General features: G+C 35.3%; 1 protein-coding gene across 1 annotated transcript; it reads left to right on the forward strand.

Annotated features, from left to right (window-relative positions):
* The first annotated feature begins 840 nt into the window (after positions 1-840).
* Positions 841-11,394, forward strand: LOC112055329 (uncharacterized). The gene is made up of 6 exons (XM_024095392.2): positions 841-1,000; positions 4,505-4,623; positions 5,788-6,100; positions 8,176-8,306; positions 9,782-10,004; positions 11,082-11,394. Exons 1-6 carry the CDS (start codon positions 889-891, stop codon positions 11,171-11,173), a joined length of 990 nt encoding a protein of 329 aa, XP_023951160.2. The 5' UTR covers positions 841-888; the 3' UTR covers positions 11,174-11,394.
* Positions 11,395-12,313: the final 919 nt, after the last annotated feature.

The following is a 12,313-nucleotide window of genomic DNA, read 5'->3' on the forward strand; positions in this document are numbered from 1 at the left end:
GTACAAAAACGAGCATTTCGCCGAGCAAATCACCTTTTACTAAGTCACAAACCTCGTACTAGCTATGGTAACAAAAATATTATATTTGAAGGAGCACAGATCTACAATAAATTACCATCTGATATAAAAGAAGCTAAATCTATGTTTATTTACAAAAAGAAATTAAAATTTTATTTATTGAATAACATGTCATTGTAACACATGCCGCATTCAGTAAGCTATAATCTTTGTTTTATTAAAACTAGTCAAGTATACTACGTAAGAAGCCGGTTACAAACATGTAATTTAAAATCTACCCGCATTCTTTTTTTTTTTTTTAGCAATTATTTATTTTGATTTATTGTATGTAGGATTTAAGTCTAATTAGTATGTACACACGTGAATAATTACCTTAGTGAGTTAATTGTATTTCTCATATAAGCGAATTTTTTGTAATTCTTTTGAGAAAATAAAGATCTTAAACCAGACAAGCTCCAAATATAGCTTATAGGTCGTACAATTTCTTTTAACCTTAGATATCACGTAAAGCTTAGAACTAAAAGCTAGAAATTTCAACATCTATGTTCGGCAGGCAGGCAGACTATATTCCCAATTAAGAACTACTATATCGTTCGTATTCACGCAATTTTATCATAAAACTTATTGTTAAGACTACAACAAAACAGCCATACGTACAAGAAAGGACCAATAAAGATTTTAACTCAGCCATATATTCCAAGATACTGGTGCTACATGCATATCCTTTTAGAATCATCTTTGGCGCCCTGACTAAGCGTATCCCACGTACACTTAGTACTTGTTTTGACCATGCGACGCTATAAAAGCTAGGATTTAGCAGCAGCCCTGACATTGTCCCTGTAGCCTCACTAGAAACTCGGTGGAAGGACAATGTTGAAGCTTTTTGCGTTAGTAATATTCGTGTGGGGATGCGGCGCCTGGGCGGATAGCATGCTTTTGAACAAGCTCACTGAAAAAAGCTCCCGGCAAAAGAGGTTATTATGTAAGTAGTTTTTTAATTATTATTATTATTCATTTCTATGTATTATATTATATGTATTGTATTTTTCCAAATTCAAAATAAAAAATAATTTTATTGAACTTAAACCTGACTGCTAATCTAAGGTTTAAACCAGTAGGTAATATTTTATTTATCACAATCTCACAGTTTTATTTACTAAGACGTACGTATATACAATTGACTCCCAAACATCTCTTATATTTTGTTCAATTGAACTCAAATTAATTGCATTTAAATACATCAATTAAAATGCTTCTTAAAGTTAAAATAAAGTTTACAGACTTTATTAACTATTAATTAAAGTTTTATTTTATTCTAATTCTATGTAGGTACACTATGTTTTTCTATGTAAGTAAAGTAATAAGTATGTAGGTAAGTAATACAGGGGGATATCTTAATAGTTTATCTATAGTAGCCATTTTTGGTCTAATTTGTTGTTTTATACAGTGAACATTTTATTGCTTTATTTATAAACAGTAAACACCAATAATATTTTTATAAAATATAACAAATTCGATGAAGAAGTACATAATATTTTAAAGATTTAAATATCGTAAATGAATTACTAAAGCTGTCGGTTAAAGTGTTGAAATTTTTAAACCATCTTTGGTTTTCCAATAGTAATTGTTCTTTCAAAATTTATATAAACCAAATCTTATCAAATTAAATATTAGCAGCATGTGGTATTTACAAAATATTGCAGTATTTTCAACAAATTGAATGAAATTTTGTCAATAAAAGGAAATAAAATCCTAGGCCATAAAAGCACACAAAAACACAAAAGAAGTGCCGCCGACTGAAGTGATAAGCTTACAAACATTCGACAATTGACAATAATCAGCAGTGTAATAGTCTGCAATCATTCTATAACTGCGAGAGCTTGCAATGGTCAGACCATTTTTACTCTGGGTAATACTTTTACGCTTCCCGATCGTAAATTGACAGGCAGCACTGGCATTGCTACAGCATACTGAAATGCGAAAGGATCACGAAATCAGGCACTTTTGCATCAAGATGCGATTGTCATTGGACAAGGGTGAAGGGTGACAATGGTCAGACCTCCGTGATTTTACAAAGCTGAAAATTTGTTAACCTTTTACCATAGCTAACCGTGGTAGGCAACTTCGGAGATTAGACCATTTTGTTCTTTTTGGATGTTCTCCCGATCCAGACCCTCAGTCATCTAGGTATTCGGTTCTTCGGCATTATAGGGAAATCATGTTTATAGTCGCTAGACATTTGTTTACCCTTTAAAAAGAAAACATTAAGAGTCACTACTAAAGGGTCGTTTCATAAAGCTTAGTGACAGGAAACTTTAGAGCCTCAATAGCTCAACGGTAAGAGCGGTCGGATTCATCACCGAGGGGTGGTGGTTCGATCCCCGCCCCGTTGGACTATTATCGCACTCACTCCTAATACAGTCTTTCCCGACTAGTTGGAGGGGAATGGAAATATTAGTCATATTTAAAAAGATATGGCAAATATTCTTTTTAAAAACAAAAAACAAAAACAGCTGGGGACAATATTTTTCTCACTAATCCAAAAAATTTAATTAAACTAGCTGACGCTGTGCAGTTTCACCCGCGTGCTTCCCATTCCCGTAGGAATACGGGGATAAAATATAGCCTTCCTCGATAAATGGGCTATCTAATACTGAAATATTTTTTCAAATCGGACCAGTAGTTCCTGAGATTAGCGCGTTCAACCAAACAAACAAACAAACTCTTCAGTTTTATAATAGTAGTATAAATAAAGCGTTTCATATCGACCCTTAAAACATCCAAAAGCTACCATTGTCCAAACTATGTTGCCTATCTTACTTACAGCTGTGGTAAGATCATTGACTGAAAACTTTCAACTTTTATAAAATGACAAAGGTCTGACTATAACAGGCTCGTTTTGCAATGTAGGATATCTGCATATTTTACCCTTCTTGTAATTTAATCTAATTTTATAATCTATATACGTTGCGGACGCTGACCACAATGCATCTTTCATGTTAACCAAGATATATTGCTTCGTAATGGACAGAGCGGCGACCTTTTACCACTAGCAAATCATTTTATAAATCCACTGCGTAGCTCGTATGGATAAATTATTGCTTAGATCGTACTTCCGATATCAGTGTACGTCGTCCCGCGTGTATTGAGTCGGCTGTATCGGTGGGATCTTGACACATTGCTTTCTTGGTGATTAATTACTGACCGCAAGATAGAAATGCGTAGTCCATACGTGTTGGTCATCCGATTTTAGTTCGCACATTTGCATTTAACTCTGGATTATGTTTGAGGTAGAATTTTTATTCAATCTAGGTAAAGATATTATTACTAAATTTACACAATGATATCCTGACTACATGATCTCTTCATTTTGCAGATTCAAAAAGTCAAGCCTTTTTGAATCTTTGAAAGAAAGCGATTAATTTGAAATTTCGCATGTCTCAATTAATATATTTCACTATTTATGTATAGATTAATCGTAGTTTAAGAGTTATACATTCACAGTTGATTCACAATCAACAGTAAAAAATAAATTTATTTGTCTATGCAATTATAAGGTCAAGGCCGCATTAGCAATTAGCCGTATTTTGGCGTTAACAAACTTATAAGATAAGTTAGCCATATAAGACCAAATGTTCATATTTTTATTTACTAGCCAAAAAGTTTTCAAACGACTTCAAAGAGACATAAGTTCTCGTCTGTACTTTTGATGTGATTTTTATTTCTTAAAATACCTGACGCGGGGAGAATTTTGGGGTAGACCACCCCTAACACTTAGGGTTATTTACTTAGTACTCAAACCTACCATCGGGTAGGTTTGAGTACTAAGTAATGCACATGAAATGTCATGAAAATTAGTCAAGCCGTTTTAGAGGAGTAAGGTAACCGCGAAACACCGCGACAGGTTCAATGTAAGTAACACTGATCATCGAAAAGTTAGTGCCTAGACTCCGCGCCACGAAACAAGTCCCGTAGACGGGGCGCTAATGTCTTAATGACGCTCATTGTCATTTTTTTTTTTTATTCTCTACAAGTTAGCCCTTGACTACAATCTCACCTGATGGTAAGTTATGATGCAGTCTAAGATGGAAGCGGGCTAACTTGTTAGGAGGAGGATGAAAATCCACACCCCTTTCGGTTTCTACACGGCATCGTACCGGAACGCTAAATCGCTTGGCGGTACGTCTTTGCCGGTCGGGTGGTAACTAGCCACGGCCGAAGCCTCCCACCAGCCAGACCTGGACAAATTAAGAAAATCTCAATCTGCCCAGCCGGGGATCGAACCCAGGACCTCCGTTTTGTAAATCCACCGCGCATACCACTACACACGTGCGTTACACGTCATTTGTGTAACGCACTATCAATTTTAAGGTTTTAGCCGCGGTACTTCTTTCGTGGCACGGAGTCTAATGAGAATCGAACCCAGAATGTTCCAATTTTAAAATCATCCACCAAAAATCTAATAAAACTATATATTTTATTGCAGTTTATGATGGTCAAGGCCAGTTAATAAACACGTATGGCAACTCACTGTACCGCTACGGTCAAAATGAACAAAATCTATTCCACTGGAGCTTCTTACACAATTTCATAAGCCCACTTTACGTAAGTTTTAAAAGTTAATTTAGTTAAAAAAGCATATATTTTTGTGATTTATAAGTTCAGAAACAAAAAAGATAGTCCATAGCAATTGATCTAATAGTTGACGTCTAGCTGGCCTATTCACTAAATTGGTCTTTATTAACAACCTATTAAAATAAACATCAAATCAATTGAGAAATGGCGTCTACGTACTGTATGTTATCCACGAAGGTTTGACATTTAGGCAACGGATGATGTTTTTTTATTCTTTAAGAATTATCCCTTGACTACAATCGCACCTATGTAAGGGATGATGCAATCTAAGATGGAAGCGGGCTAACTTGATAAGAGGAGGATGAAAATTCACACCCTTTTTGGTTTCTACACGACATCATAACGGAACGCTAAATCGCTCGGCGGTAGGGTACGTCTTTGCCGGTAGGGTAGTAACGGCCGAAGACTCCCACCAGCCAGACCTGGACCTGTGAAGAAAACCTCAATTGGTCTAGCCGGGGATCGAACCCAGGACCTCTGTTTTGTAAATCCACGCGCATATCACTGCGTCACGGAAGCCTACAAAAATTTACATTGAAGCTAATATAGTTTTGTAGTTGCACTGTTGCACCCAGAAATTTAAGGTAAAATATTTTGAGTACGAGTTATATTGTATCCATCTCAACAATCTTTACAATTATTATGATTAATTTACACTGCAAAACATTATTGCAGTAAGCGCGACAAATAGTCCAGTCAAATTAATCCTTAAAATATTTAAAGCAATTAAAGAGATATAGAGCTATTTTTGCAAACTTTCACCATCAATAAAAATTTTTGCACACGGGGGCTTGATGGGGACTTTTCACAATTCATTTATAATGGTTTCTGAACATTCATACGATTCTTTAGCTCTATGTAATGTATGTAGGAACTCGTAACAATTATATACAAAAACTAGCGGACGCCCGCAACTTCGTCTACGTGGAATTCGGTTTTTCACAAATCCCATGGGAACCATGGATTATTCCGGAATGAAAAGCCTATGTGTCCAGAGTAAAAACTATTTCAATTCCAAATTTCAGCCAAAACGCTTCAGTAGTAGCGGCGTTAAAGAGTAACAGGCATCCATACAAACTTTCGCGTTTAAGCTCGTACAAAGGTATTAGATATTAAAACAACAAGTTGTTTCAGCCAACGGCTTTAGGCAGAACATCCATCGCGTACATGGTACCGGTGTCAGACGCGGTGATCCAACAGATCAACAAGGACCCAGTGTACCAGAACAAACTCCTCATACTGACATACAAAGACCCGTTGGTGGAAGTCAACCCGCTCTGTGCCGCAAGGAGGACCCAGATACCCTCCCCTCATCTTTGCAGCAACTTCTTGAACTGCTGGGACGGATGGGCGTTTGAACAGGAGTGTCCGGCCGGTCTGCTGTTCTCCAATGAAGGTTTTTGTGACTACCCACATAACGTGAATTGCAATAATCGGAAAATAAAGGGTAAGTCCTATTAGAGTATAAGTACTATTAGATAGGTTACGTGTCTACAAAATCACAACATAAAGTGATCCAAATTTACCTACACCACGCAGCGCACACATGGACAATTTTATGTTTACTTACATTATATTTAGGTATGAACATATAACTCGACATTGCAGACAACAGTTAGGTATGATTTGTTTAAATAACATTAGTAGTTTAATATGCAACTAAATGAAATTAATCACCTTTGTACACTTCTTGTTAAGACACAATTTCTGAGATCCACGGTTTTATGAAACCCGTATCAGGCCAATACTAAAAAAAAAATTATTGGGGTTTTCCTTCTACAATTTCCCAGTATTAAGCCTGGAGTTATGAAATCAATGATATGATTATTTTTAAACGTAACTTATTTAAATGTAAAGACAAATTTTGTAGAGCTTATGCTATGACTAACTTATTAAATTGCGGTTTTATTGTCGATAGAACAATTCTTACAAGAAAAAAAGTCGATGCTTGGGTTTAATTGGACTATACAAAGTTTGACGCATAACTTTGTAAAATGATTAATTCTAAAAAAGTATCATGTAATGGTACGAAAAGTCTAAGGTTTGAATAGTTTCCTGTAACTTTTTTTTTAAGTAGCGGTTTTCTAACTACATAAAGTATATCGTATATCACAATCTACATGTCGACAAAATTAAAACATGATAGAAGTACGTCATACCTATTTTAATCCTTTACGAGTACATTCTAAAGCCTTTATAAATGGCAAGCCTATTTATGTTAATACTTATAAAGGCAAAGTGCGCCTCGCGGTGGCTGCATGACGCTGTCACTCCCAAAGATGGGCTGCAAACACCTTATACGATACTAAGTGCCGATGATAAACATGAGATAGTTTTATTTTTATATACTTAAATATTACATTATGGACAATCCATATATATCCTTCTCTTTTATTATTAATTTACTTACTTATAATTTACTTTTTCCTGATGACAACTCGGCACTGGACTACGATATCTATTCTGTGACTGACGGTACGTTCTGAGATCTTAGTTCCTTATTTCACGGTTCCTTAGTTTCATGGTGAGGTTACGTTAGTATATTACAGACAAATTAAGCCACTTAATTAGTATCCTCCGCCCGGTGCATTTATGTAGCGTAATCATGTATATTTTGCGTATTTAAGTAAGTTTATTAATTGTTCTTTTAGCCTTATATATATATTTATGTTGTACCGGGCGTGAGAGTTAAATTCATGTAAATAATAATATATTTTATTCTATTCAGACATTGTAATACATATTTTATAAAAATTTCAAATTCTAAGGTGACACCACTTCGTGTTTGTCCAAGTTTGGCAAAAGCCTCTTCTAATTCTTTCCATTCGGGTCGGTTCAACGCCTTCATTGTCTTCTTCTCGTCCTCCCATCTTCGGAACTGTCTGCCTCGACTCTTTCTTGTCTTCTTGCTGTTTCTTGGATACCAAAATACATTATTTTTATTCCATTTCTCAGTTCCTCGAATTATATGACCGGTCCTGTACTAGTTAGCTCTAGTATACTTTTTACACGAAATTGTGACCCGAGATCGAAAATCTTACTGCTTATGGATAAATCATTTATTTTGCTCAACTTTTAAACTTATCGTTTGATATAAATCTCCGTTTATCTCTCAAGCATCACTACAAATCTTTAAAGTACACTAATATTGTAAAGTTAAATAAAATTTAAACGGTCAAAGTAGGATGCAATCGCCAATGCCTTCCATAACACGACAGGCGAAATATAAAATTGTTAACTTTCACTTTTACACTATTATAATAAATTTTGTGAGTTTGTGAAGTTTTAGTAAGGGTAACATAGAGGTCATATCCACTGGGCTAAAAAAAAAGTAAATTATAAATGAATAAATAATAATGGATTGCCTTTAATGTAATATTTAGAGCATGTAAAAATAAAACTATCATGTTTATCACCGGCACTTAAATTATGGTTTTTGCAGCCCATCTTTGGGTGTGACAGCATTCCATATTTTCACGGAAAAAGGAATACTAAATTAACTTTGCATTTGTATAATTTCAGAGCCTGTGAACCCAATATGCAACAAAGAGTTCGAAGCTTTCAGGAGCAAAGGGAACTGCAGTGAGTTTTTCGTGTGCGTGAACAACCTCCCCGTCCGGTTCAAGTGCCCAGCCGACCTTGCCTACAGCGAGGTAACACGCCCCGTTAAAGGCATTAAATTACATTAAATTAACATTAATTACATTAAACACGATGAAAATGATCGCAAGTAATTCGTACTTACATCTTACCATGTTTGATTGTTACGCTTGATTAGAATCTTGTAATGTACCAGCCAAGTTTGAGTCAGACTCGCGCGAACTGGTTCCGTAGCATTATTTATATTATCGGCAAAAATCATGTCTGTCGTATAGGCGCACTGTATAAAACCATTGTTTTATTCTGTTTTTTGCTATTTTTGTATTAGTGGCAACAGAAAAAAGCGTCATCTTTGATGTATTTCTGTTGCCACTATTACAAAAATATGATGTATTTCTGTTGCCATTATTACAAAAATAGTAAAATACAGAATAAAATCTGACTAGAAGAATCGCTTGACTAGAATCTTAAGTATAATTTAAAATGAAATTTATAATTTTGTCCTCAAGTATAAATAATAATAATTACACATTTATGAACCAAGATGAAAAACACAAAATTAAAGTCATAACTTAAAAAAAAATATTTATTAATATCTAGCGGTCCCCCACGGCTCCATTGAAACAACATATTTTTTTTAATCCATTGGGATCTATATTATGTTATGCGCGAACCTGCAGTTTATATCTTTACTTAATTTGATCAAAATCGGTTCAGCGGCGTAGCTTTAAAATATAGCAGACAAACAGACTTAGGTAGCTACTTACGCATCCATAATACTACTAGAATAATCGTTGTGAGAGGAACCAAAGTCCTTGAATGTATATGTACCTATCTTCAATAAGTGTTAAATGAATCATAAGTATTATGTAATATCAATTGATACTTTTACTAGTAACACGTTAGATAAGTTTGTTTTTTCTTGGAATAATTCAATATGCAGGTTTTACTTCAAGTAATTCAGATGTTTCAGTACGTCTGGACAATAATTCGTCAAAGTAACTTTTTAAACAAAAGCAAACTGTGTCGCACCAGTGGTTAGTCTATGTGGCTTCGGATCATAAAGTCCTAGGTTCGATTTCGGGATGAGGCTACGTAATATTAAGCTTGTCTTCCATCCAACACTCTCTCAGAAGAATCAATGACTTGGGAAGTCATTGGTGATGCACACCGTACCTCGGAGAGAACGTCAAGCAGGCGGTTGCTGACGTAACCATTGATTGATTAACAATCATTACTATTTAGTCAGTGGTAAGCACTTCATATGTGCAAAAATACACTGCCTAGCATATGGATTTGTTGCAAACCCGTATTGAATAAGGAATTTTGCGTTTAGTACTATTATCACGTATAGTGACTACCCTAATTAAAAATCTAGTGCAAGCCATTGCATTTGATACCGTATCTTACGAAATTAAACATCCCAAGCCTACTAATCTGCATTTGAGCAAAGCACGAACGTATAAGGAGGGCTAACATTGTAATGGGTCAATAAAATGGATCGCTCAATTTGTTAATATCATTTCAGGTTTTGGGTATTTGTGACTACCCTAGCAGAGTGGTGTGTAATGTCACACAATCAAACACTTCAAACGCGCCATCTAGCGTTCAAACTACTCAAGTTTTTACTGAAGAAACACCGACTGCAACTCCTAGTGTAGCAAGTTCAACTGCCTCTCCAACAGCCATACCGATACCAACACCGAATGATAAGAGTATGGTGATAAATAAATTGGAGTACAATACACAAAGTGAGTACATAACTACCACAGACTATTAGAACGCTAAAGCTAACGCTTTAGCAAAACTAGTAATGTTATTTTTTTAATTTGGCGGGTGATTTCATTCTCTATTTCATTAGCCAAACTCTTATAATATGATGTAGATTTTCATCCTGCTCCTAATAAGTTATCCCGCTTCCATCTTAGCTTGCATCAGGTGAGGTTGAAGTCAAGGGCTAACTTGTAAATAGTAGAAATTAAAAAAACTACTTATTATATATATAACTATTACCGAATGAATACTTGTTTTTAATTTCAGTCTAAAACAGAATATTTTTCTAGATGAAAAATGAAATCTATTTTCCTATGTTCTTTTCTGTACCATAAACAAAATACATGTAAAATTTAATGATGATCGATTCCATGATTAAAGAAAGAGTGAAACCTACAAAGACTTTTCTACAAAAACTTTTTTCTTTTGCTTCATTTTTAAATTGTTTTTTTTTATTGTAGCACCATAGGATTTACGTATTATAATTGCTAGTGAAAAATCAACAGCATCACAAAAATCAACTCGTAGGAACATGTGCTATGTGCTGATTTATGCTATCTTGTGATGCATAGGTACAAAACAGTAACGCTGTTTAGCGGCAAAAATAAGCGATATATATGTAACTAGCTGATGGGCGCTACATTGTTCGTCCTTAACCTCCTGGGCCGACGCAAAATGCGAGCTTAGCGGAGATCTACTATAAATATAAAGTACCTCGCTACCAATTTTAATTTTTGTACGTCTAGTGTTTTTTGATATTTCGTGATGATAGTTCGCTTTTATCTATACTAATATTACAGAAGTAAAGTTTGTGGCATTGTAGGGGGAAATCTCTATTTTTTTCGCTGGGAAATGCGTTTACGCATCCTGCCCGAAAGCAGAGCAGAGCTGTGTAGTCTATGACCGGATATATGGGACTCTCTGACTGACCTAAAACGAAATTTTTTAAATCCACGTTATCTGTGAGTGTCATCGGGGATTTAATCCCCGTATTCCCACGGGAATAGGAAACGAAACCGTGAGGAGGCTATTTAATCAGAACATTTTATTTCCAGGCTGGTCATCAACCCACGTAGCTGTATCGCGTCAAGATGCAATCCGTCAGTTGCAACTCGGAAAAATCGCCCAACTCAATGTAGATAACTAATTGAATTTCCTCGAATAAGTCGCCCAGTATTGCTTACACCCAGTTTCGAACCCGTTAAGGTATCTTGTAGTATAAGGAAATGAAGTCGTAACACTTTTATGTTCACGTTTTAAATTATGCGCCGTCATACATACGCTTTTATGGGAAACTTGTTTGTACCTATTTTTTAATATACATATACTTACTAAAGACCATATGCAAATAAAGATTTATTTGCATTGCATCGTGTTTTATTTATTTATTGTGGTTTTCGATTATTGTATTAGTGTTTTTCAGATAGCACTGCTACGGTGACAGTCGCTGTATAACGTTCATAATACGCACTATTATCGTGAATCGCGGCATACTTTCAAGAGTGAAACGAACTGTCACCCGCACCATCCTACATGAAACGAACTGCTGCTTAATAATTTCGAGCTTCATTCATGATATAAGAACCTCTGTTTTAATACATTGTATAAGTAGTTCCTTGTAATATTTAAATTGGCCACTGTAGAATGATTTATACTACAATGCTGCTACAGTGTGGATTTGCCCACAATTGTGATAATGTTTATCTCTGTTAGAGCTTACTATCAAATCTCGGAAGTTCTAAACATCGGCATCTAAACTTGCTGTTTAAGGTGTTACACCACGAGCTACCTAACTCCAGGGCTCATATAGCCATTATTGATATTTTTTGGAAGGAATAAAGCCCTATATTTTTTCTGTATGACCTAATAGCTCGTCCCAGGATTTGAACCCAATACGTCATTACTTAGCTGTACAGGCTATCCGCTAAATAAAACAGTATAACACTACATAAGTCAATGATTATTTTATGCTATATACATGTGCCTACAAAGTCACCGCACAAAGTGATCCGAATTTAGCGACTCCACTGAGCGCACACATGCACAACTTTGGGTTTACTTACATTATATATTTATGTAATAGCTTTTACACTTCCTAAACACACAACTTGACATTGTAGACAATATTTTGTTTCATAAGCGACTAAATAAAATTAAGACAATTATGCACATTTGTCCGCCTCAGTTTTGATGCGCTAGTGCCATATCTGTAGTATAAAATATCGTTGATGTACGTATAGGTTTACTCTGTCAATCTCTCAAGGTGCTCACATTGGCCAAGTTCAGA

This window comes from Bicyclus anynana, chromosome 4, assembly GCF_947172395.1.
Source record: "Bicyclus anynana chromosome 4, ilBicAnyn1.1, whole genome shotgun sequence".
NCBI lineage: Eukaryota > Metazoa > Arthropoda > Insecta > Lepidoptera > Nymphalidae > Bicyclus > Bicyclus anynana.